At 42.1% G+C, this 27578-nt stretch overlaps 1 protein-coding gene across 11 annotated transcripts in view; it reads right to left on the bottom strand.

Moving 5' to 3' along the window:
• Positions 1–26508, bottom strand: part of LOC106573836 (kinesin-like protein KIF1A) — a 160854-nt gene extending 134346 nt beyond the window's left edge. For 4 of the 11 annotated variants that reach the window (XM_045697452.2, XM_045697453.2, XM_045697457.2 and 1 more), the window contains exons 1-2: positions 26109–26507; positions 5455–5646 (exon numbers count right to left, since the gene is read on the bottom strand). In XM_045697452.2, coding sequence (XP_045553408.1) covers positions 5455–5560 — 106 coding nt within the window. In that variant the 5' untranslated portion in view covers positions 5561–5646; positions 26109–26507. Of the gene's footprint in view, positions 1–5454; positions 5647–26108 lie in introns of all 11 variants that reach the window. The other 7 variants (XM_082962790.1, XM_045697454.2, XM_045697455.2 and 4 more) reach the window with 2 other exon arrangements.
• Positions 26509–27578: the final 1070 nt, after the last annotated feature.

Here is a 27578-nt window from a genome sequence, read left to right as displayed (position 1 = left end):
GTAAGATGGGCCTATAAGGCTGGTCATTGTTACTGTAAGAAGGGCATATAAGGCTGGTCATCGTTACTGTAAGAAGGGCCTATAAGGCTGGTCATAGTTACTGTAAGAAGGGCCTATAGGCCTGGTCATAGCTACTGTAAGAAGGGCCTATAGGGCTGGACATAGTTACTGTAAGAAGGGCCTATAAGGCTGGTCATAGTTACTGTAAGAAGGGCCTATAGGGCTGGTCATCGTTACTGTAAGAAGGGACTATAGGGCTGGTCATAGTTACTGTAAGAAGGGCCTATAGGTCTGGTCATAGCTACTGTAAGAAGGGCCTATAGGGCTGGTCATAGTTACTGTAAGAAGGGCTTATAGGGCTGGTCATAGCTACTGTAAGAAGGGCCTATAGGGCTGGTCACAGCTACTGTAAGAAGGGCCTATAAGGCTGGTCATCGTTACTGTAAGAAGGGTCTATAAGGCTGGTCATCGTTACTGTAAGAAGGGCCTATAAGGCTGGTCATCGTTACTGTAAGAAGGGCCTATAAGGCTGGTCATAGTTACTGTAAGAAGGGCCTATAGGCCTGGTCATAGCTACTGTAAGAAGGGCCTATAGGGCTGGACATAGTTACTGTAAGAAGGGCCTATAAGGCTGGTCATAGTTACTGTAAGAAGGGCCTATAGGGCTGGTCATCGTTACTGTAAGAAGGGACTATAGGGCTGGTCATAGTTACTGTAAGAAGGGCCTATAGGTACTCCAACCTTAGATACTGTATATTGAACAGAGATAAAACCTTAGATACTCTATAGTGAACAGAGATAAAACATTAGCATGTAAAACATCTGTGAATTTAAGTATGCTCTCTCTAATTCTCTCTTTCTCTCTTTCTCTCTCTCGGATGACCTAAGCCCTAGAACCATGCCTCAGGACTACCTGGCATGATGACTCCTTGCTGTCCCCAGTCCACCTGGCCGTGCTGCTGCTCCAGTTTCAACTGTTCTGCCTGCGGCTATGGAACCCTGACCTGTTCACCGGACGTGCTACCTGTCCCAGACCTGCTGTTTTCAACTCTCTAGAGACAGCAGGAGCGGTAGAGATACTCTCAATGATCGGCTATGAAAAGCCAACTGACATTTACTCTTGAGGTGTTGACTTGTTGCACCCTCGACAACTACTGTGATTATTATTATCTGACCCTGCTGGTCATTTATGAACATTTGAACATCTTGGCCATGTTCTGTTATAATCTTCACCCGGCACAGCCAGAAGAGGACTGGCCACCCCTCATAGCCTGGTTCCTCTCTAGGTTTCTTCCTAGGTTTTGGCCTTTCTAGGGAGTTTTTCCTAGCCACCGTGCTTCTACACCTGCATTACTTGCTGTTTGGGGTTTTAGGCTGGGTTTCAGTACAGCACTTTGAGATATCAGCTGATGTAAGAAGGGCTATATAAATACATTTGATTTGATTTGATCAGCCTATATTCCTATATACTCTATAGTGACTAAATCTCCTTTCCCCTAATACTCAGCAGGTAGACGTTTATTGTCATGAATCTTGTCCTGGAGGCAGAACTCAGAGATTTACCCTTAATTGGCAATATTTTATATTGGCTATAAAATTTGCGAAAACCAAAATGAACTTTTTGGTCTTAATTTAAGGTTAGGGTTAGGCATTAGGATTAGCAGCGTGGTTAAGGTTAATGTTAAAATTAGGTTTAAAAATCCGATTTTATGACTTTGTGGCTGTGCCAGCTGGTGACCAATCTACAGAGCTACCTCCAGAACAACATTCATGAGGGGAAAAACGCCAACCTGCCTATACTGACTGTGTTGTCCTCAAGCCTCTCTCTCCTATGTTAACAATACATTTCCATTAATTTCTGTTCCAAAACATATTCAACATATTTACATTAGCAAATATGGGATAGGCTTACATTTTGTTATTGTGTTTCTGTAGGATATTTACCAAAAATGGGCTATAACGGACTAACATTTGAATTGGAGTCGATGACAATGCAATACATAAAAGACGGTTAAACCACAACTTAAATCAACCCCATATTTAACCTTGGAGCACGTTCCGATTGGCCAGTGAGGGGTCAAGCCTTGACACACCTTCAACTTGTTTATTCAGCCCTTTTGCACCACATCCAGCTACTGCGCCCATAATTCTGGTTGTGTAAATAGCAGAAATATTTCTGACACACCCCTTATCACCAGCACTTAGATGTACAATTGTGTTAGGTTTGTTGAAATACAACCCCAAGGCTTTACCTCCTACACCTCCTGAGCTTTCCATAGTACCTTTTCTCTACACCTCCTGACCTTTCCAATACTCCTTTTATTTACAGCTGTATGATTATGTCAATTAACCCTATCGGTCTACCTAAATACCTGATGCAACAAGACTAAAGACTGCATAAGGCCATCTGATTAAAAACCTTTACAGACAACCTCGCTATGAAGCATACCGGTATGCAGAAACTTCATTCTACAACAGGTTGGTAAAAACAAGTATTGTGATTGGTTGAGGTGTGTTCTAAGCCATACTAATATATTTATATATATATACCTACGATGCCCAAAAATTCTCAGATTTCCATCTGAGAAATCCCTGCGTATCTATTGTCCCATCAATGCCACTTTATATAATGTTCTCATACCCTACATTACTCATCTCATATGTATATACTGTACTCTATACCATCTACTGCATCTTGCCATCTTGATGTAATGTATGACTAGTTACTTTAAATAATGCCGCTTAATATGTTTTCATATCCTACATTACTCATCTCATATGTATATACTGTACTCTATACCATCTACTGCATCTTGCCTTTGCCGTTCGGCCATCGCTCATTTATATATTTGTATGTACATATTCGTATTCATTCCTTTACGCTTGTGTATACAAGGTAGTTGTTGTGAAATTGTTAGGTTATATTACTTGTTAGATATCACTGCACGATCGGAACTAGAAGCACAAGCATTTCGCTACACTCGCATTAACACCTGCTAACCGCGTGTATGTGACAAATACATTTGATTTGATTTGATCAGCCCAGCCAATGAATTAACTTGATGTCCGCTGTAAAAAAAATTTAAAAAAAACATCTAGACATTGTTTCCAGCCTAACATTTGGGATTCAACAACAAGAGTTTGTACAAACGGTGATGTGTGTCTTTCGACAATTGAAGCATTATTTCAATATTGAAATTCAACCTCCGTTGTCATACTGAGAATTAACGTATCAGGAGAGACAACAACAACAAAAACATTCTCAGCCAGTCGAAATCATGAATCAGCATTATTTTTATGACTGTATACTGTATACAAAGAGATTTCAGTAGAACAACTGGTCAAACGACATGAAAGGCAGCTAGTTTGCTGTCTTACCAGCTTCAGTTTGAAGTGATTGCGTTAGGTGCGTCGTTGGCTAGCTCCTCGGTACAGTGTCCTGACGACACTGCCAGGTGAAATCGCACATCATTTTGCTACATTTTTTTTAATGGATGTATCCACAACAGCTTAAAAACAAACGCAAATGCAGTTACTTTGTTGTTATTCTAGCTGCATTGTTTGACATGACTGCGTTTGGCGTAGTTGGTTAGCTAGCAAACAAGGAAGAAGAGCGTTCCCATGGAACATTTAGAACGAACGACTTGTGCGTGTCCATAGAATTATGACCGCAGCTCAGCCGTGCTAAAAAACAATCTGTTTAGCACGCCATCTCGTTTACAATTTACTTTATTAAAACACACAAAGTGTGCATCCAAAGTGGCACCCTATTCTCATAGGTCTCTGGTGAAAAGTAGTGCACTATATAGGGAATAGGATGCCATAGGTCTCTGGTCAAAAGTAGTGCACTATATAAGGAATAGGGTGCCATAGGGCTCTGGTCAAAAGTAGTGCACTATATAGGGAATAGGGTGCCATAGGGCTCTGGTCAAAATTAGTGCACTATATATAGGGAATAGGGTGCCATTTGAGATGCACATGCACACAACACTTATAGGTCCTGTTCTGTATGTCAACAATGAGTGTCCAAGGAAATGGGGACTTGGTTTTTTGACTCCAGCCAGCTATGACATGAAGAAGGCTAGGAAATGGGGACTTGGTTTGTTGACTCCAGCCAGCTATGACATGAAGAAGGCTAGGAAATGGGGACTTGGTTTGTTGACTCCAGCCAGCTATGACATGAAGAAGGCTAGGAAATGGGGACTTGGTTTGTTGACTCCAGCCAGCTATGACATGAAGAAGGCTAGGAAATGGGGACTTGGTTTGTTGACTCCAGCCAGCCATGACATGAAGAAGGCTAGGAAATGGGGACTTGGTTTTTTGACTCCAGCCAGCTATGACATGAAGAAGGCTAGGAAATGGGGACTTGGTTTGTTGACTCCAGCCAGCCATGACATGAAGAAGGCTAGGAAATGGGGACTTGGTTTTTTGACTCCAGCCAGCCATGACATGAAGAAGGCTAGGGAATGAGGACTTGGTTTGTTGACTCCAGCCAGCCATGACATGAAGAAGGCTAGGAAATGGGGGGGGGGGGGGACAGGGGGGATGAGCTAAATTAGGCCATATGCTAAATATTTTAGGGAAGCTAATCTATTATTGACCAATGGCTTTACCTTACTGAACAGGCTGGATATCAAGTCTCTCTGCAATCTCCTCAACACCATGGCTAAGACTTCTCTTCATAACCTGGGATGCCAAGAAACCAGGCCAGGACAATCCACAAGAGAGAGGTGACTGACCAAAAAAATGCTTCCAGACTCCAGCCGTAATAAATCCCTCAAAACAAGTAATTTGTGGTGATAGGAAAGTCTCCCAGGCTCTTTCTAACCTAGCCATACCATTAATCCTTACAGTTTCCTAACTGTACAATGGTATAGCAGCATACATATGCAAGCTACGCTAGCATAGGCAATAATATTGTACTGTTTGCAACATTTTTATAAATTGCTTCCTTTCCCAAAATATTATAATTTTATTGTACAATTCTAACCATATGAAAACCAATCTATTAATTAAAAGACAGAAACCAGTACAGTTCAACAACCACCCTCAAAAGGGAAAATCACATGACCTATAATACCACCACATTAAACGAATGAGTAAAGGAAATCACAAATGAATGTCAGGTCAGATTTGTTCCTTTGTTTCCGTAATTGACTGTCCAGTGGAAGGCTGGCTGAATGCACTGCAGAGGCATAATAATGTGTGTGTGTAATCTGGCTATCTGAACACTGTGGAGTCATAGCATTAATACAAAATGGCTGCCTTCCATTGTGATTCAGTTTTAACATAACATCGTATCTGTAAGTGAAAATGTAGGTATGAAATAATATTTAACAACATTGTTGTTACTGTAATAATTACAGTGTTTTACACAGTGTGTGTGTGTGTGTGTGTGTGTGTGTGTGTGTGTGTGTGTGTGTGTGTGTCTGTGTGTGTGTGTGTGATACTCACTGGTTGTGTTTCCTGACATCTGGATGATGCATTTGCTGTCCTTCCCCATCTCTCTGGAGTTGAAGGGGCGAACCCGCACCGCCACCTTCACAGAGGCCCCGGACATGGTGCCTCCTGTCTAGGACCAGCCTGCACGGAGTGCCTCTCAAAACGGGCCCAAACACAGAGTCCGGGAGACGGGTATAGCAACACCTGAAATAGAAGAGGAGTCCTGCTTTATTTTGAAGTGCATCACTTCTTTATTTGAAATGCATCAAGGCTTTATAAAGCCTTCATATAGACTTCATAAGCACGACATAGATGCTTCACAATTCATATTACTGGAGCTTTAGGTATTGCCAGAGCCATATGTTTAGAGAATTAAGGACATTGATGTTTCTGCAATGATGCATTTACATGGAGTTCCTGAGAGGCTCAGCGGTCTGAGGCACTGCATCTCAGTGCTAGAGGCGTCACTACAGACCCTGGTTCGATCCCGGGCTGTATCACAACCGGCCGTGATCGGGAGGCCCAATAGGGCGGTGTACAATTGGCCCAGCGTCGTCCGTGTTAGGGGAGGGTTTGGCCGGGAGTAGGCTGTCATTGTAAAATAAGAATTTGTTCTTAACTGACTTGCCTAGTTAAATAAAAGGTTAAATAAAAAATAACCATGGTACCACTTTCCATGGCAGCCATATTAGCTCCTCACGGGCAATATTGACCAATAGCTGTTCACAGAATTTTCTGAATTTAAACAATGCTATGTACAAGACTCCAAATACACATCACTAATGGATAAATGGAATGCCAAATAAAAGTTGCTAACATGGCATCCATTTTAAAAGTTGGCCCAACTCTCTAAATATGACCCTGGGTATTGCTAGTATAAATGTCTTAGTTGTTACTATTTAAGGCAGGGGAGCAAATTTGGTTTTAGAAGTGTGTGTGGGGGGGGGGGGGGGGGGGGGGCAAAACAGCCTACCGACTGCTTGGAGGTGTCCACATGGTCCTAAAGCACACCGTTGCAATTTCAGAATGTGGGGGGGGGGGGGGGGGGGGGCATGTCACCCCAGTCCCCAGTGAAAGTTGAGCCCCAGGTTTAAGGTATTGATTTGATGTAGTTATGAGTGTATAAACCCTACAATTGGTTTCCAATTGAATAAGTTCCCCACTGAATGAAATACAACAAGGCAACACTAAACACGTCGTCCCCCGTGAATGATGCAGTTATGTCTGGTTCGTTCAGTCATCCCTACGGTGGATAGAATAAGGTTTTGGAATGAAAACCGAAAAATAATGTCTGAGGTTAACACTGACTATGATCTTATATGTTGTGTTCTATAATAATATCAGTCAGTTAACATGAACTTTATGAATTATCAACATAATATCAGTCAATTAACATGAACTTTATGAATTATCAAGATAATATCAGTCAATTAACATGAACTTTATGAATTATCAAGATAATATGAGTCAATTAACATGAACTTTATGAATTATCAAGATAATATCAGTCAGTTAACATGAACTTTATGAATTATCAAGATAATATCAGTCAATTAACATGAACTTTATGAATGATCAACACAATATCAGTCAGTTAACATGAACTTTATGAATTATCAAGATAATATCAGTCAATTAACATGAACTTTATGAATTATCAAGATAATATCAGTCAATTAACATGAACTTTATGAATTATCAAGATAACATCAGTCAGTTAACATGAACTTTATGAATTATCAACATAATATCAGTCAATTAACATGAACTTTATGAATTATCAAGATAACATCAGTCAATTAACATGAACTTTATGAATTATCAAGATAATATCAGTCAATTAACATGAACTTTATGAATTATCAAGATAATATCAGTCAATTAACATGAACTTTATGAATTATCAACGTAATATCAGTCAATTAACATGAACTTTATGAATTATCAAGATAATATCAGTCAGTTAACATGAACTTTATAAATTATCAAGATAATATCAGTCAATTAACATGAACTTTATGAATTATCAAGATAATATCAGTCAGTTAACATGAACTTTATGAATTATCAAGATAATATCAGTCAGTTAACATGAACTTTATGAATTATCAAGATAATATCAGTCAATTAACATGAACTTTATGAATTATCAAGATAATATCAGTCAATTAACATGAACTTTATGAATTATCAACATAATATCAGTCAATTAACATGAACTTTATGAATTATCAAGATAATATCAGTCAATTAACATGAACTTTATGAATTATCAACATAATATCAGTCAGTTAACATGAACTTTATGAATTATCAAGATAATATCAGTCAATTAACATGAACTTTATGAATTATCAACATAATATCAGTCAATTAACATGAACTTTATGAATTATCAAGATAATATCAGTCAATTAACATGAACTTTATGAATTATCAAGATAATATCAGTCAATTAACATGAACTTTATGAATTATCAAGATAATATCAGTCAATTAACATGAACTTTATGTGATTTATGTGTTTTAAAAATTCACACAAATAAAATACGTTAGCGGATGAAGATTAATTCATAGAACAAAATATTTCCTAAACCTGTGTTTTACCATAGACATTATTTTCGGGCGTTTATACCCCCCAAAAAAGGCATTAATTTTCCTCGTAGACTTTGTCCAATGAACCATGGCGGAGTTATAGGACCTACAGAAAGACGCCTGACTATGTGTCTCTTTTGAACATTGAGATTGTCAGTCTCTTTGGCAATGAGTGGAATGTTATCTGAAGACACCTTTCTCAGAATAGAAGGCAGTCGGGAGGAGACAAGATCAGGTGGTACCATTCTAGCCAATGAGAGGGCAGATATGCGTGTGAACAACAGGCACGACTCTGTTATGAAGTGGGTTTTTTCTCATAAAGTTGCCAGGATGTAACTCGTCCTAGTTACCAGTACACTCGTAGCAACCTAACAACTACGAAACGTATATATTCTAGCAAATAAGCCATACAAATGTTTGTTAACCAAGTTCGACACTCTCCAAACAAAACCATTTTGGTCCCATTTGTCTCTCTCGTTGTGTCTCTTCCTCTCTGGTCTGACTCACAAATTTCAATAAATTACTATAGCTCCAGCCTTGGGCCAATCAGTGTCATTTTGTAAATGACAGATCTCTATGGCAAGACACGCACCCAAGTTTTGTCCAAATAGGACGAGTGCTGTCTGAGATATCGCGTGTGACTAACGTGTGAACGAAAGGGCAGACGAACGGAGGATGGTGACCGATCCATCGACAACAAAGTAAGTATTAAGTAGTATGTAGTGTCTCTATGATGTGTCACCACTAACCTGCCAGGGTTGCGTCCCAAAAAGGCACCCTATTCCCTACATAGTGCACTACTTTAGACACATCCCAGATTACAGAGCTCTTCTGCTGTGAATCCATTATTAAGATAAAACAGAAGTGGGGATATTGATTCAGGAAGCCTCTACTGGAAGCACAAAGCTTGACATCAGTTCAGCTTTAGGATAAGATAGCTAAGATCTGAGACCACTAAAACTGTGAGACTCCCTCTCACTGCTCTGTCCATCCATATCACTATGGCAACCTACTCCTCCGAGAGTCATCAAGCACTCTGAAATCTATAATCTAATTTAAGGGAGATAACACTGAACTGCAGAAAGAGAGAGAGAGAGAGAGAGAGAGAGAGAGAGAGAGACAGAGACAGAGAGAAACAGCGAGAGAGACAGAGAAAGAGACAGAGACAGCAACAGAGAGAGTGAGAAAGAGAGAGACAGCGACAGAGAGAGAGAAAGAGACAGAGACAGAGAGAGAGACAGCGACAGAGAGAGATGTTAATTCATTTTTCCTTTTGTACTTTAACTATTTGCATATAATATGATACTTGAAATGTTTTAATTATTTTTGAACTTGTGTGAGTATAATGTTTACTGTTAATCTTTTTATTTTTTATTTCACTTTTGTTTATTATCTATTTCACTTGCATTGGCAATGTGAACATATGTTTCCCATGCCAAAGAAGCCCTTAAATTGAAATGGAGAGAAACAGAGACAGAGAGAGACAAAGAGAGAGAGACAGAGAGAGAGAGACAGAGAGAGAGAGAAACAGAGACAGAGAGAGACAAAGAGAGAAAGAGAGAGAGACATAGAGAGACATAGAGAGAGAGAGACAGAGAGACAGAGAGAGAGAGACAGAGAGAGAGAGAGACAGAGAGAGAGAGAGAGAGAGAGAGAGAGAGAGAGACAGAGAGAGAGAGAGAGACAGAGAGAGAGACAGAGAGAGAGAGAGACAGATAGAGAGACAGAGAGAGAGAGACAGAGAGACATAGAGAGACATAGAGAGAGAGACAGAGAGAGAGAGACAGAGAGAGAGAGACAGAGAGAGAGAGACAGAGAGAGAGACAGACAGAGAGAGAGAGACAGACAGAGAGAGAGACAGAGAGAGAGAGACAGAGAGAGAGAGACAGACAGAGAGACAGAGAGAGAGAGAGACAGACAGAGAGAGAGAGACAGAGAGAGAGACAGACAGAGAGAGAGACAGAGAGAGAGACAGAGAGAGAGAGACAGACAGAGAGACAGAGAGAGAGAGACAGAGAGAGAGACAGACAGAGAGAGAAGGAGGATAGAGATGTACAGAAGAGACATCGTGACAACTGGACCTGTTTAATCTCGGGAAACCAAATCTTGCGTGAGTTGACCAAGTACTTGATTTGTGTTTCTGTTAACTGTCAGTCACAACAGACTAGGACCTGTCATTCAATTACATCAATCTGTGTACAAACAAGGCCTCACACCCCCTGGTCCAGACCACCACCAGTGGACTACAATAGAGGATGCCTGACTGGCTGGCTGGCTGGCTGGCTCATGAAAGGAGCGTGCATGGTCAGCTCCAGCCGAGGGGAGATGGGAAACTAGCCTAGCGGCAACAATAGAAGTGCAGCCACAGCTGAATGACAGGCCGCTCCCTAGGATTACCCTGGCCCAATGACACATAGACAGACCAGTCAGTCAGTCAGTCAGTCAGTCAGTCAGTCAGTCAGTCACCCTGGTCCAATAACACAGAGACAGACCAGTCAGTCAGTCAGTCTGTCACCCTGGTCCAATAACACATAGACAGACCAGTCAGCCAGTCAGTCAGTCAGTCAGTCAGTCAGTCAGTCAGTCAGTCAGTCAGTCAGTCAGTCAGTCAGTCAGTCACCCTGGTCCAATAACACAGAGACAGACCAGTCAGCCAGTCAGTCAGTCAGTCAGTCAGTCAGTCAGTCAGTCAGTCAGTCAGCCACACTGGTCCAATAACACAGGGACAGACCAGTCAGTCAGTCAGCCAGTCAGTCACCCTGGTCCAATGACACAGAGACAGACCAGTCAGTCAGTCAGTCAGTCAGTCAGTCAGTCAGTCAGTCAGTCAGTCAGTCACCCTGGTCCAATGACACATAGACAGACCAGTCAGTCAGCCAGTCAGTCAGTCACCCTGGTCCAATTACACAGAGACAGACCAGTCAGTCAGTCAGTCAGTCAGCCAGTCAGTCAGTCAGTCAGTCAGTCACACTGGCCCAATAAGGGTGACCGCATGCTTCTCAGCCGAAACAGTTTGGAAAAGTTAGTGCACATTTTGTGGCGATTTTGTTCATTTTGGACTGTGATTAGGTTTTTTTTCAGCTGTTCGGGCGCACTACATGTTTTCTAGAGGCAAGCTGAAGTTGGTAGCTGAAGTCATTGTCCCTTCGTTGGTGATTGGTCAAGAGTAGGGATTCTTCAATAAAGGATATGTTTTCATTCAATGAGATATGACTCGTCTTCATGCGGATTATTTCATTGAGAAATACTGTATCAAACATCTTAGTTAAATGTAAAATTGCGCGCCTAAGATCTCCTCTGCAAAAACGTCAAAATGAATGAGAGATTTCTTGAGTTATCTTCGATTAGTTCTGACTATTTTGAGGAAGTGTATACTGGCTATGGCGGGAGTATGTGAGCACACTCATTGGGTTTGACTAGCCGAGTTCCGTTAGCCGAGTTCCGTTACCCGAGTTCCGTTAGCCGAGTTCCGTTAGCCCAGTTCCGTTAGCCCAGTTCCGTTAGCCCAGTTCCGTTAACCGAGTTCCGTTAGTTGAGTTCCGTTAGCCGAGGTCCGTTAGTTGAGTTCCGTTAGCCGAGATCCGTTAGCCGAGTTCCGTTAGTCGAGTTCCGTTAACCGAGTTCCGTTAGCCGAGTTCCGTTAGCCCAGTTCCGTTAGCCCAGTTCCGTTAGTCCAGTTCCGTTAGTCGAGTTCCGTTAGTCGAGTTCCGTTAGCCGAGGTCCGTTAGCCGAGTTCCATTAGTCGAGTTCTGTTAGCCGAGATCCGTTAGCCCAGTTCCGTTAGCCCAGTTCCGTTAGCCCAGTTCCGTTAGCCCAGTTCCGTTAGTCCAGTTCCGTTAGTCGAGTTCTGTTAGCCGAGTTCCGTTAGTCGAGTTCTGTTAGTCGAGTTCTGTTAGCCGAGATCCGTTAGCCGAGTTCTGTTAGCCGAGATCCGTTAGCCGAGTTCTGTTAGCCGAGATCCGTTAGCCGAGTTCTGTTAGCCGAGTTCTGTTAGCGCCAGCCGAACTGAAGCATGGTGACACCTTAACACAGCGACCAGACAGTCAGTAAGTCAGTCACACAACAAACCCAAGGTTACAGCAGGGCTCATTTCGAAAAGAGACCGAGGTCTCAATGTGACTCCGTTTTAAAATAGACCAACAGAGACCAGACCAGTCAGTCAGTCTGTCTGTCAGTCTGTCAGTCTCTCAGTCACAACACAGAGACCAGACCAGTCAGTCAGTCAGTCTGTCTGTCAGTCTGTCAGTCTGTCTGTCAGTCTGTCAGTCTCTCAGTCACAACACAGAGACCAGACCAGTCAGTCAGTCTGTCTGTCAGTCTGTCTGTCAGTCTGTCAGTCTCTCAGTCACAACACAGAGACCAGACCAGTCAGTCAGTCTGTCTGTCAGTCTGTCTGTCAGTCTGTCAGTCTCTCAGTCACAACACAGAGACCAGACCAGTCAGTCAGTCTGTCTGTCAGTCTGTCAGTCTCTCAGTCACAACACAGAGACCATACACTAGACCAGGGTTCCAGGCTGGGAGAATACAAGAGAATACAGGAGAATACAGGAGATATAGGAGAATACAGGAGATATAGGAGAATACAGGAGATATAGGAGATATAGGAGAATACATGAGATATAGGAGATATAGGAGAATACAGGAGATATAGGAGATATAGGAGAATACAGGAGATATAGGAGAATACAGGAGATATAGGAGATATAGGAGAATACAGGAGATATAGGAGAATACAGGAGATATAGGAGAATACAGGAGATATAGGAGATATAGGAGAATACAGGAGATATAGGAGAATACAGGAGATATAGGAGATATAGGAGAATACAGGAGATATAGAAGAATACAGGAGATATAGGAGAATACAGGAGATATAGGAGATATAGGAGAATACAGGAGATATAGGAGATATAGGAGAATACAGGAGAATACAGGAGATATAGGAGATATAGGAGAATACAGGAGAATACAGGAGATATAGGAGAATACAGGAGAATACAGGAGATATAGGAGAATACAGGAGATATAGGAGAATACAGGAGCTATAGGAGATATAGGAGATACAGGAGAATACAGGAGATATAGGAGATACAGGAGAATACAGGAGATATAGGAGATATAGGAGAATACAGGAGATATAGGAGAATACAGGAGATATAGGAGAATACAGGAGAATACAGGAGATATAGGAGAATACAGGAGATATAGGAGAATACAGGAGCTATAGGAGATATAGGAGAATACAGGAGATTATAGGAGAATACAGGAGATATAGGAGAATAAAGGAGATATAGGAGAATACAGGAGATATAGGAGAATACAGGAGATATAGGAGAATACAGGAGATATAGGAGAATACAGGAGATATAGGAGATATAGGAGAATACAGGAGATATAGGAGATATAGGAGAATACAGGAGAATACAGGAGATATAGGAAAATACAGGAGATATAGGAGAATACAGGAGATATAGGAGAATACAGGAGATATAGGAGAATACAGGAGATATAGGAGAATACAGGAGATATAGGAGAATACAGATATATATAGGAGATATAGGAGAATACAGGAGATATAGGAGAATACAGGAGATATAGGAGAATACAGGAGATACAGGAGAATACAGGAGATATAGGAGAATACAGGAGATATAGGAGAATACAGGAGATATAGGAGAATACAAGAGATACAGGAGAATACAGGAGATATAGGAGCACAGGAAAAAAAATGTATGAAATGTATGCATTCACTACTGTAAGTCGCTCTGGATAAGAGCGTCTGCTAAATGACTAAAATGTAAAATGTAAATGTAAAATGTAGGAGAATACAGGCGATATAGGAGACATAGGAGAATACAGGAGATATAGGAGAATACAGGAGATATAGGAGATATAGGAGAATACAGGAGATATAGGAGAATACAGGAGATATAGGAGATATAGGAGAATACAGGAGATATAGGAGAATACAGGAGATATAGGAGATATAGGAGAATACAGGAGATATAGGAGAATACAGGAGAATACATGAGATATAGGAGAATACAGGAGATATAGGAGAATACAGGAGATATAGGAGATATAGGAGAATACAGGAGATATAGGAGAATATAGGAGATATAGGAGAATACAGGAGATATAGGATAATACAGGAGATATAGGAGAATACAGGAGATATAGGAGATATAGGAGAATACAGGAGATATAGGAGAATACAGGAGCTCTTGGAGATATAGGAGATACAGGGGAATACAGGAGATATAGGAGAATACAGGAGATATAGGAGAATACAGGAGCTATAGGAGATATAGGAGATACAGGAGAATACAGGAGATATAGGAGAATACAGGAGATATAGGAGAATACAGGAGATATAGGAGAATACAGGAGAATACAGGAGATATAGGAGAATACAGGAGATATAGGAGAATATAGGAGAATACAGGAGAATACAGGAGATATAGGAGAATACAGGAGATATAGGAGATATAGGAGAATACAGGAGATATAGGAGAATACAGGAGATATAGGAGAATACAGGAGATATAGGAGAATACAGGAGATACAGGAGAATACAGGAGATATAGGAGAATACAGGAGATATAGGAGAATACAGGAGATATAGGAGAATACAGGAGATATAGGAGATACAGGAGATATAGGAGAATACAGGAGAATACAGGAGATACAGGAGATATAGGAGAATACAGGAGATATAGGAGAATACAGGAGATATAGGAGAATACAGGAGATATAGGAGATATAGGAGAATACAGGAGATATAGGAGAATACAGGAGATATAGGAGATATAGGATAATACAGGAGATATAGGAGATATAGGAGAATACAGGAGATATAGGAGATAAAGCAGAGTACAGGAGCTATATTAGAATACAGGAGAATACAGGAGATATAGGAGTAAAGACTGGGAGAATACAGGAGATAAAGCAGAGTACAGGAGCTATAGGAGAATACAGGAGATATAGGAGAATACAGGAGCTATAGGAGTAAAATTACTAGAATGATCAGATGAGGATAGACAGGTTTTCTACAGCAATTATTATCAATTAGTTGCATACAGTTCGATTACAATTAAATAGAAAGTACATATCAATTAGTAGCATACGGTACAATTACAATTAGATAGAAATGACACATAAATTAGTTGCATACAGTACGACTACATGCTCAGCTGTCGTTGTAAGGGGATAGATTTTGACACATGCTCTTATTAGAGATGTGTTTGTGTGCTTTCAAAGTCAATCTACAAACCTTTAAAAGTCATTACATATTTGGGTAGTGAACAATAATTTGGAAGCCTCACTGTTTGCATCATTAACATGGTTGTTTGAAACGATGACAAACCATCTGAAATGATGCAAATATCTGACATAGAAGTATAAGCAGAAGAATACTAAGCCTGTAGCATATTGACTAGCCTGTAGCATATTGATAAGCCTGTAGCATATTGACTAGCCTGTAGCATATTGATAAGCCTGTAGCATATTGACTAGCCTGTAGCATATTGACTAGCCTGTAGCATATTGATAAGCCTGTAGCATATTGACTAGCCTGTAGCATATTGACTAGCCTGTAGCATATTGATAAGCCTGTAGCATATTGATAAGCCTGTAGCATATTGACAAGCCTGTAGCATATTGATAAGCCTGTAGCATATTGATAAGCCTGTAGCATATTGATAAGCCTGTAGCATATTGATAAGCCTGTAGCATATTTACTAGCCTGTAGCATATTGACTAGCCTGTAGCATATTGATAAGCCTGTAGCATATTGACTAGCCTGTAGCATATTGACTAGCCTGTAGCATATTGATAAGCCTGTAGCACATTGACTAGCCTGTAGCATATTGATAAGCCTGTAGCACATTGACTAGCCTGTAGCATATTGACAAGCCTGTAGCATATTGATGCAACACTAATGACTGATGGTGTAAAAACTGCTTTGTCACACCAGACCAGGGTGTATTTCCTTTATCCTGAATGGCTAATGGCCTCTAAGACCCAAAGGGTGCCTTGAATAGGTTTACTAATAAGGGCATACAGTACATAGTATTCAATATACACTATATATACAAAAGTATGGCTGTGTGCTCGATTTTATACACCTTTCAGCAACAGGTGTGGCTGAAATAGCTGAATCCACTAATCTGAAGGGGTGTTCAGATTAGTGGATTCAGCTATTTCAGCCACACCTGTTGCTGAAAGGTGTATAAAATCGAGCACACAGCCATGCAATCTCCATTGGGAAACATTGGCAGTAGAATGACCCTTACTGAAGAGCTCAGTGACTTTGTGATCTTGTGGCTGAATGAAAGCAAATCTCTGCAGCAATCTTCCAAAATCTAGTGGAAAGCCTTCCCAGAAGATTGGAGTCTCTTATAGCAGCACGATTAAGGTCCATGATTTTGGAATGAGATTGTCGACGAGCAGGTGTCCACATACTGTTGGTCATGTAGCGTACTTACCATTATAACCAGTTCCCAATGGTAAACTATTACCATAACCAATTGTAACCTAGGACTATAACTATTTGACTGAGTATGGTACTAAAAAGCTGTAATGAATCATTTGAATCAGTTCTCACAATAGGCCCACGTACAGTCCCACCCCCATGATGTTGTGATTTGGAATCGTAGGTCTGCCTCGCAAAATGAGAGCAAGTAACATCTACTGTATATCATATTATGTTAACCCCAAAATATTTGCATGTAGACCTACTAGTCGTAAGACTTCCATGTAGACCTACCAGTAGTAAGACTTCCATGTAGACCTACCAGTAGTAAGACTTCCATGTAGACCTACCAGTAGTAAGACCTCAACAGTCTACGGTAGAAAGACTTCCATGTAGACCTAGCAGTAGCAAGACTTCCATGTAGACCTTCCAGTAGTAAGACTTCCATGTAGACCTACCAGCAGTAAGACTTCCATGTAGACCTACCAGTAGAAAGACTTCCATGTAGACCTACCAGTAGTAAGACTTCCCACAGTCTACAGTAGTGAGACTTCCATGTAGACCTACCAGTAGTAATAGTTCCATGTAGACCTACCAGTAGAAAGACCTCAACAGTCTACGGTAGAAAGACTTCCATGTAGACCTACCAGTAGCAAGACTTCCATGTAGACCTTCCAGTAGAAAGACTTCCATGTAGACCTACCAGTAGTAAGACTTCCCACAGTCTACAGTAGTGAGACTTCCATGTAGACCTACCAGTAGAAAGACTTCCATGTAGACCTACCAGTAGAAAGACTTCCATGTAGACCTACCAGTAGTAAAACTTCCATGTAGACCTACCAGTAGAAAGACTTCCATGTAGACCTACCAGTAGTAAGACTTCCCACAGTCTACAGTAGTAAGACTTCCATGTAGACCTACCAGTAGAAAGACTTCCATGTAGACCTACCAGTAGTAAGACTTCCCACAGTCTACAGTAGTAAGACTTCCATGTAGACCTACCAGTAGAAAGACTTCCATGTAGACCTACCTGCAGCCCTGGACATATACGTGAGGTGGTATCAAACAGGAGTGAATTGAGAAATATTTACCGATTGCTTTTGTGGAATGGCGTAGATATCATTGCAAAGGTAAAATACATGACAATTCTGATGTGTTTTGTAGGCTGGCCTACTTGCAGCAGTCCAACATTATGTTTCAGCTTGGCCTATCAAACTATAAAGGTAGAATGGCGGGTAACATCTTTTAGGAAACGAATACTGCGTAGAAAAATGTCATTGACATAATGTATGACCTATGGTTACTGAAGTGATAACACCAGAAAATCCAGCGTTTAGAAGATGTATTGACACGGGTGTTGTTAAGCCCAAGACTAAATCTAAGGTTGCTACCCAAACCGGCTGGTCGGTCGTTCGTTTTATCGGGTCAGATGCTAGAGACGCGACCGAGTCGTTAAGATTTTTGTTCTGTATCTATGAACGCGACCCAGTCGTTAAGTATTTTGGTTCTGTAACTATGGACACGAACCAGTCGTTAAGTATTTTGGTTCTGTATCTATGGACACGACCCAGTCGTTCAGTATTTTGGTTCTGTATCTATGGACACGACCCAGTCGTTCAGTATTTTGGTTCTGTATCTATGGACACGACCCAGTCGTTCAGTATTTTGGTTCTGTATCTATGGACGCGACCCAGTCGTTAAGTATTTTGGTTCTGTATCTATGGACACGACCCAGTAGTTCAGTATTTTTGTTCTGTGTCTATGGACACGACCCAGTCGTTCAGTATTTTGGTTCTGTATCTATGGACACGACCCAGTCGTTCAGTATTTTGGTTCTGTATCTATGGACACGACCCAGTCGTTCAGTATTTTGCTTCTGTATCTATGGACGCGACCCAGTCGTTAAGTATTTTGGTTCTGTATCTATGGACACGACCCAGTAGTTCAGTATTTTGGTTCTGTATCTATGGACACGACCCAGTCGTTCAGTATTTTGGTTCTGTATCTATGGACACGACCCAGTCGTTCAGTATTTTGGTTCTGTATCTATGGACGCGACCCAGTCGTTAAGTATTTTGGTTCTGTATCTATGGACACGACCCAGTAGTTCAGTATTTTTGTTCTGTGTCTATGGACACGACCCAGTCGTTCAGTATTTTGGTTCTGTATCTATGGACACGACCCAGTCGTTCAGTATTTTGGTTCTGTATCTATGGACACGACCCAGTCGTTCAGTATTTTGCTTCTGTATCTATGGACGCGACCCAGTCGTTAAGTATTTTGGTTCTGTATCTATGGACACGACCCAGTAGTTCAGTATTTTTGTTCTGTATCTATGGACACGACCCAGTCGTTCAGTATTTTGGTTCTGTAACTATGGACACGACCCAGTCGTTCAGTATTTTGGTTCTGTAACTATGGACACGACCCAGTCGTTCAGTATTTTGGTTCTGTAACTATGGACACGACCCAGTCGTTCAGTATTTTGGTTCTGTATCTATGGACACGACCCAGTAGTTCAGTATTTTTGTTCTGTATCTATGGACACGACCCAGTCGTTCAGTATTTTGGTTCTGTATCTATGGACACGACTCAGTCGTTCAGTATTTTGGTTCTGTAACTATGGACACGACCCAGTCGTTCAGTATTTTGGTTCTGTAACTATGGACACGACCCAGTCGTTCAGTATTTTGGTTCTGTAACTATGGACACGACCCAGTCGTTAAGTATTTTGGTTCTGTATCTATGGACACGACCCAGTCGTTCAGTATTTTGGTTCTGTATCTATGGATACGACCCAGTCGTTCAGTATTTTGGTTCTGTATCTATGGACACGACCCAGTCGTTCAGTATTTTGGTTCTGTATCTATGGACACGACCCAGTCGTTCAGTATTTTGGTTCTGTATCTATGGACACGACTCAGTTGTTCATTCTAAATGTTCTATTGCCAGACTGGCTGGCAACGTTCTTATCGATTGCTTGCTAACTAGCCAACTTTTCCTACCCAAACACTTCCTGTTTCCGGTCACAACTTGCAGACTTGTTTACGCTGCTGTGCGTTTTTGTTGCCGATCTTACTTTGATACCTGACGGTTTTTTACTTTTTCATTACCGTATATTTTTACTTTTTCCCTCACTCAACTTTTTTCCTCACTCAACTTTTTTCATTCATCCCCGGAGGTTTTATCTGGACATGGTTCGTCAGGACTTCAAACAGCCGAAGCTAAGTAACATTAACATGATGCCTTCTAATTGCAGTCGTTGTACTTATAATATACAGGAGAACGATCGCCTTACGGCAAGGATAGCTGTGCTGCAAGCCCAGCTTCAGACGCGATCGTTAGGCAAGGGTAATTTCAGTGTAGGAAAGGATGAAACAGCGTCTGTGCCACCAGTAAGTACAGATAGTAACGTTAGTATAAACCCCCTCGCACGGTCCCCGCAGCCGGACATCTTTCTCATGGCTTCTGGAGGGAAACGCTGTAGGAATGCTCAACCGGTGTCGCTTATTCAGCCGACAGAAACTTTCAACCGGTTCTCCCCATTAAGCGAGTCGGGGTCGGAGGCCGAGACTTCTCTGGTCTCTACTCCTCCCGTTGTGGGGTCTGAGACGCCGACGGCTCCCACCATTAGCTCTGACAAATTGAAAACCCTAGTCATTGGCGACTCCATTACCCGCAGTATTAGACTTAAAACTAATCATCCAGCGATCATACACTGTTTACCAGGGGGCAGGGCTACCGACGTTAAGGCTAATCTAAAGACGGTGCTGGCTAAAGCTAAAACTGGCGAGTGTAGAGAGTATAGAGATATTGTTATCCACGTCGGCACCAACGATGTTAGGATGAAACAGTCAGAGGTCACCAAGCGCAACATAGCTTCAGCGTGTAAATCAGCTAGAAAGATGTGTCGGCATCGATTAATTGTCTCTGGCCCCCTCCCAGTTAGGGGGAGTGATGAGCTCTACAGCAGAGTCTCACAACTCAATCGCTGGTTGAAAACTGTTTTCTGCCCCTCCCAAAAGATAGAATTTGTAGATAATTGGCCCTCTTTCTGGGACTCACCCACAAACAGGACCAAGCCTGGCCTGTTGAGGAGTGACGGACTCCATCCTAGCTGGAGGGGTGCTCTCATCTTATCTACGAACATAGACAGGGCTCTAACTCCTCTAGCTCCACAATGAAATAGGGTGCAGGCCAGGCAGCAGGCTGTTAGCCAGCCTGCCAGCTTAGTGGAGTCTGCCACTAGCACAGTCAGTGTAGTCAGCTCAGCTTCCCCCATTGAGACCGTGTCTGTGCCTCGATCTAGGTTGGGCAAAATTAAAAATGGCGGTGTTCGCTTTAGCAATCTCACTAGTATAAAGACCTCCTCCATTCCTGCCATTATTGAAAGAGATTGTGATACCTCACATCTCAAAATTGGGTTACTTAATGTTAGATCCCTCACTTCCAAGGCAGTTATAGTCAATGAACTAATCACTGATAATAATCTTGATGTGATTGGCCTGACTGAAACATGGCTTAAGCCTGATGAATTTACTGTGTTAAATGAGGCCTCACCCCCAGGTTACATTAGTGACCATACCCCCCGTGCATCCGGCAAAGGCGGAGGTGTTGCTAACATTTACGATAGCAAATTTCAATTTACAAAAAAAAAAACAACAATGACGTTTTCGTCTTTTGAGCTTCTAGTCATGAAATCTATGCAGCCTACTCACTCACTTTTTATAGCTACTGTTTATAGGCCTCCTGGGCCATATGCAGTGTTCCTCACTGAGTTCCCTGAATTCCTATCGGATCTTGTAGTCATAGCAGATAATATTCTAATTTTTGGTGACTTTAACATTCACATGGAAAAGTCCACAGACCCACTCCAAAAGGCTTTCGGAGCCATCATCGACTCAGTGGGTTTTGTCCAACATGTCTCTGGACCTACTCACTGCCACAGTCATACTCTGGACCTAGTTTTGTCCCATGGAATAAATGTTGTGGATCTAAATGTTTTTCCTCATAATCCTGGACTATCGGACCACCATTTTATTACGTTTGCAATTGCAACAAATAATCTGCTCAGACCCCAACCAAGGAGCATTAAAAGTCGTGCTATAAATTCTCAGACAACCCAAAGATTCCTTGATGCCCTTCCAGACTGCCTCTGCCTACCCAAGGACGTCAGAGGACAAAAATCAGTTAACCACCTAACCGAGGAACTCAATTTAACCTTGCGCAATACCCTAGATGCAGTTGCACCCCTAAAAACTAAAAACATCTGTCATAAGAAACTAGCTCCCTGGTATACAGAAAATACACGAGCTCTGAAGCAAGCTTCCAGAAAATTGGAACGGAAATGGCGCCACACCAAACTGGAAGTCTTCCGACTAGCTTGGAAAGACAGTACCGTGCAGTATCGAAGAGCCCTTACTGCTGCTCGATCATCCTATTTTTCCAACTTAATTGAGGAAAATAAGAACAATCCGAAATTTCTTTTTGATACTGTCGCAAAGCTAACTAAAAAGCAGCCTTCGCAAATGGAGGATGGCTTTCACTTCAGCAGTAATAAATTTATGAACTTCTTTGAGGAAAAGATCATGATCATTAGAAAGCAAATTACAGACTCCTCTTTAAATCTGGGTATTCCTCCAAAGCTCCATTGTCCTGAGTCTGCACAACTCTGCCAGGACCTAGGATCAAGGGAGATACTAAAGTGTTTTAGTACTATATCTCTTGACGCAATGATGAAAATAATCATGGCCTCCAAACCCTCAAGCTGCATACTGGACCCTATTCCAACTAAACTACTGAAAGAGCTGCTTCCTGTGCTTGGCCCTCCTATGTTGAACATAATAAACGGCTCTCTATCCACCGGATGTGTACCAAGCTCACTAAAAGTGGCAGTAATAAAGCCTCTCTTGAAAAAGCCGAATCTTGATCCAGAAATTATAAAAAACTATCGGCCTATATCGAATCTTCCATTCCTCTCCAAAATTTTAGAAAAAGCTGTTGCACAGCAACTGACTGCCTTCCTGAAGACAAACAATGTATACGAAACGCTTCAGTCTGGTTTTAGACCCCATCATAGCACTGAGACTGCACTTGTGAAGGTGGTAAATGACCTTTTAATGACGTCAGACCGAGGCTCTGCATCTGTCCTCGTGCTCCTAGATCTTAGTGCCGCTTTTGATACCATCGATCACCACATTCTTTTGGAGAGATTGGAAACCCAAATTGGTCTACATGGACAAGTTCTGGCCTGGTTTAGATCTTATCTGTCGGAAAGATATCAGTTTGTCTCTGTGAATGGTTTGTCCTCTGACAAATCAATTGTAAATTTCGGTGTTCCTCAAGGTTCCGTTTTAGGACCACTATTGTTTTCACTATATATTTTACCTCTTGGGGATGTCATTCGAAAACATAATGTTAAATTTCACTGCTATGCAGACGACACACAGCTGTACATTTCAATGAAACATGGTGAAGCCCCAAAATTGCCCTCGCTAGAAGCCTGTGTTTCAGACATAAAGAAGTGGATGGCTGCAAACTTTCTACTTTTAAACTCGGACAAAACAGAGATGCTTGTTCTAGGTCCCAAGAAACAAAGAGATCTTCTGTTGAATCTGACAATTAATCTGGATGGTTGTACAGTCGTCTCAAATAAAACTGTGAAGGACCTCGGCGTTACTCTGGACCCTGATCTCTCTTTTGAAGAACATATCAAGACTGTTTCAAGGACAGCTTTTTTCCATCTACGTAACATTGCAAAAATCAGAAATTTTCTGTCCAAAAATGACGCAGAAAAATTAATCCATGCTTTTGTTACTTCTAGGCTGGACTACTGCAATGCTCTACTTTCCGGCTACCCGGATAAAGCACTAAATAAACTTCAGTTAGTGCTAAATACGGCTGCTAGAATCCTGACTAGAACCAAAAAATTTGATCATATTACTCCAGTGTTAGCCTCCCTACACTGGCTTCCTGTTAAGGCAAGGGCTGATTTCAAGGTTTTACTGCTAACCTACAAAGCATTACATGGGCTTGCTCCTACCTATCTTTCCGATTTGGTCCTGCCGTACATACCTACACGTACGCTACGGTCACAAGACGCAGGCCTCCTAATTGTCCCTAGAATTTCTAAGCAAACGGCTGGAGGTAGGGCTTTCTCCTATAGAGCTCCATTTTTATGGAATGGTCTGCCTACCAATGTGAGAGACGCAGACTCAGTCTCAACCTTTAAGTCTTTACTGAAGACTTATCTCTTCAGTAGGTCCTATGATTAAGTATAGTCTGGCCCAGGAGTGTGAAGGTGAACGGAAAGGCTGGAGCAACGAACCGCCCTTGCTGTCTCTGCCTTGCCGGTTCCCCTCTTTCCACTGGGATTCTCTGCCTCTAACCCTTTTACAGAGGCTGAGTCACTGGCCTACTGGTGTTCTTCCATGCCGTCCATGGGAGGGGTGCGTCACTTGAGTGGGTTGAGTCACTGACGTGGTCTTCCTGTCTGGGTTGGCGCCCCCCCCCCCCCCCCCCTTGGGTTGTGCCATGGCGGAGATCGTTGTGGGCTATACTCGGCCTTGTCTTAGGACGGTAAGTTGGTGGTTGGAGACATCCCTCTAGTGGTGTGGGGGCTGTGCTTTGGCAAAGTGGGTGGGGTTATATCCTGCCTGTTTGGCCCTGTCCGGGGGTATCATCGGATGGGGCCACAGTGTCTTCTGATCCCTCCTGTCTCAGCCTCCAGTATTTATGCTGCAGTAGTTTATGTGTCGGGGGGCTAGGGTCAGTCTGTTACATCTGGAGTATTTCTCTTGTCTTATCCGGTGTCCTGTGTGTATTTAAATATGCTCTCTCTAATTCTCTCTTTCTCTCTTTCTGTCTTTCTCTCGGAGGACCTGAGCCCTAGGACCATGCCTCAGGACTACCTGGTATGATGACTCCTTGCTGTCCCCAGTCCACCTGGCCGTGCTGCTGCTCCAGTTTCAACTGTTCTGCCTGCGGCTATGGAACCCTGACCTGTTCACCGGACGTGCTTGTTGCACCCTCGACAACTACTATGATTATTATTATTTGACCATGCTGGTCATTTATGAACATTTTAACATTTTAACATTTTGACCATGTTCTGTTTTAATATCCACCCTGCACAGCCAGAAGAGGACTGGCCACCCCTCATAGCCTGGTTCCTCTCTAGGTTTCTTCCTAGGTTTTTGGCCTTTCTAGGGAGTTTTTCCTAGGGAGTTTTTCCTAGCCACCGTGCTTCTTTCACATGCTTTGCTTGCTGTTTGGGGTTTTAGGCTGGGTTTCTGTACAGCACTTTGAGAATATCAGCTGATGTACGAAGGGCTATATAAAAATAAATTTGATTTGATTTGATTTGAACTAAGGCTAACCTACAGTCACGTCAAAAAGTGCAGCCAGAATAACAGCAAAGTAGCTGCATTTCCATTTGTTTAAGCTGTTTTCTAGTGACGTTTATTTGGATACATCCATAACAATAAGCTAATGAGGAGTGATTTCACCTGGCATAGAAAATGCTATTTCGTCAGGAATGTTGTTCAGAGGAGCTAGCCAACAACACAGCTACAGTAACACAATCACTTCAAACTGAATGTAGAAAGACTGCAAACTAGCTGCACTCCGTTAAATTTCACCTGTTTTCTATTGACATTTCTTTGTAAATATATCCATCAAAATAATGCTGATTCATGATTTGGACTGGCTGAGAAAAACGGCCTGCCTGTCTCGTTCCGACACCTTCATTACGTATTAATACTCATGTCTGATTTTTTTTTGGCATATCCCAAAACTCCCTGAGACCCTCGGATAGGGGGGTGTGCAATTATCAACCGCGACCCAAGAGCAATTAGGGTTAAGTGCCTTGCTCAAGTGCGACAGATTTCTCACCTGACGAACTAGAGACCTTTTGATAACTGGCCCGACGCTCTAACCACTAGTCTACTTTATTATAGGTATAGGCTGGCTTTTAGGCTTAATCTGACATGAGAATGCATCTGACCACCATTTCTGGAGAGAGACTATAATTACGAGGATATACATGTTGTGTGAAATACAACGCAGGTGAACAGGACATGCATCATGGGAGTTTATCATGATCTAATGTTAGCCTACAATTTACTCCCCACATCGTTTTTAATTTTTTTTTTTTTTATCATAGGCTACAACACATGCCTTTAGTTTAGACGTAGGCTGTCATTTGAAACGGACATTTCAGGATAATTCAACGGTGTAGGGCTATTATATTGTCCCAGGCACAATTCAATTGTAAAGTAATAAATAAAAAAAAGCTAAATTCTAAATGAGGCTGTCAACTGATGTTGCTGCCTACCTCACCTCCTGAATGACATTCTTATTGTCAATCAGCTCAACATTATACTAGAAAAGGAAAATTAAATAGGTTATAGAGAAAATGATCTATTATATTTAAGCCCCTAGTTTTCCATCCATCCTACATGGTCTGAGCTGACAGCTCCTCTATAGCCGCACCCCATCACAATCCTTTCCTCCCTTCCCTTCCCAGCCCCGGGAGATGAAACACCAAACAAACACAGCCCCATGAATACTGCATAAGTACCAGAACAATGGATCCTACCTCGTTAATGCCCCGTCCGGTTTAAGAAGCTTGTTTGCTCTACTCTCCTCTTCTGTTAATTGTCTGTCTTCCAGCTCTGGCTCTGTCTCTCTCTCTCTCTCTCTCTCTCTGTCTGACTGACTGACTGTCACAGACCAGCTGCCAGCCCACTTCCCTCCTTTTCTCCCCTCCTCCCTCCGAGCAGGAAGAAGACTCAAGGTAGGAAAAAGAACACCACGACAGCTAGAGGGTATATTATAGCATAGCCTAGAATTCCCTGCTATAGCCTGGGGTCCAGGGAGGGTTTGATAAAACAGGAAGGGTTTTGCGTTGAGTGCTGGAAGACAAAATGTCTCTGTTCTGTTGACTGCCTGCCTGCCTGCTGCCTACAGGAAGGATGCTGAGCTGTACTGAGCCTGGTGATGTCATCACTGAGGGAGGTAGCAGCATCAATGCAGCAGAGACAGAGAGAGAGAGAGAGAGAGAGAGAGAGAGAGAGAGAAAGAGAGGGAGGGAGGAGGAGGGGAGGGCTGAACATCAGGCAGAGAGAAACAGCCAATAAAGCCCTTGAATTGAATTGAAACAGAGCGAGAGAGAGAGAGGAGAGAGAGAGAGAGAGAGAGAGAGAGATGGGGAAAGGGTGGGGGAGGGCAGGGCTGAGCACCGGGCAGAAAGAGAGCGAGAGAGAGAGAGAGAGGGGGGGGAAGGGAGGGGAGGGCTGAGCACTAGGTAGAGAGAGAGAGAGAGAGAGAGGGAGCGAGAGAGAGAGAGAGACAGAGAAAGAATAAGAGAGAAAAAGAGAGAGAGGGGGGAAGGGAGGGGAGGGGTAAGCATACTGGCTGGCAACGTTCTCATCCCTTGCTTGCTAGCTAACCAACTACGGCTAACTTACAGTCACGTCAAACAGTGCAGACAGAATAACAAGCTAGTCAACAACACAGCTAACGCAATCACTTGAAACTGGAGCTGGAAAGACTGCAAACTAGTTGCACTTCGTTTCGTTTGACCTTTTTTCAATTGGATTTCTTTTGTATATGTACATATAATATATGCCAGCTGATTCATGATTTCGACTGGCTGAGAAACGCTGCCTGCCTGTCTCTCTCGTCCCGACTCCCGACACGTTCATTACTATAGGACAGCTGGAGATGGAATTTGAACATTGAAACATCGTTGAAAATGTCGGAGAGACAGCAAGGTTTATACAAATCACCACAGTTGAAAACTAAATGTTAGTCTAAAGGAAATGTGAGATAATGTCTAGATGCTTTTTATAGTGGAGATCAAGTTTATAAATTGCCTGGCTGGGCTGACGAGACAGTGGACTGCGCAGTCAGATGGAACAGAGTCAATAGGCATTTTAACATCAGCCAGTGGTAACTTGTCGAATAGGAAAGCGGTTTTAACCAATCATCATTCAGGATTAGTCACCACCCATTATATAATTCTGTATAACATCTAGCTATAGTATTATATATAGACATATCAAGA

The sequence above is a fragment of the Salmo salar genome, chromosome 16, assembly GCF_965601325.2.
Source record: "Salmo salar chromosome 16, fSalSal1, whole genome shotgun sequence".
Classification (NCBI taxonomy): domain Eukaryota; kingdom Metazoa; phylum Chordata; class Actinopteri; order Salmoniformes; family Salmonidae; genus Salmo; species Salmo salar.
This window is presented reverse-complemented; position numbering and strand designations above follow the sequence as displayed.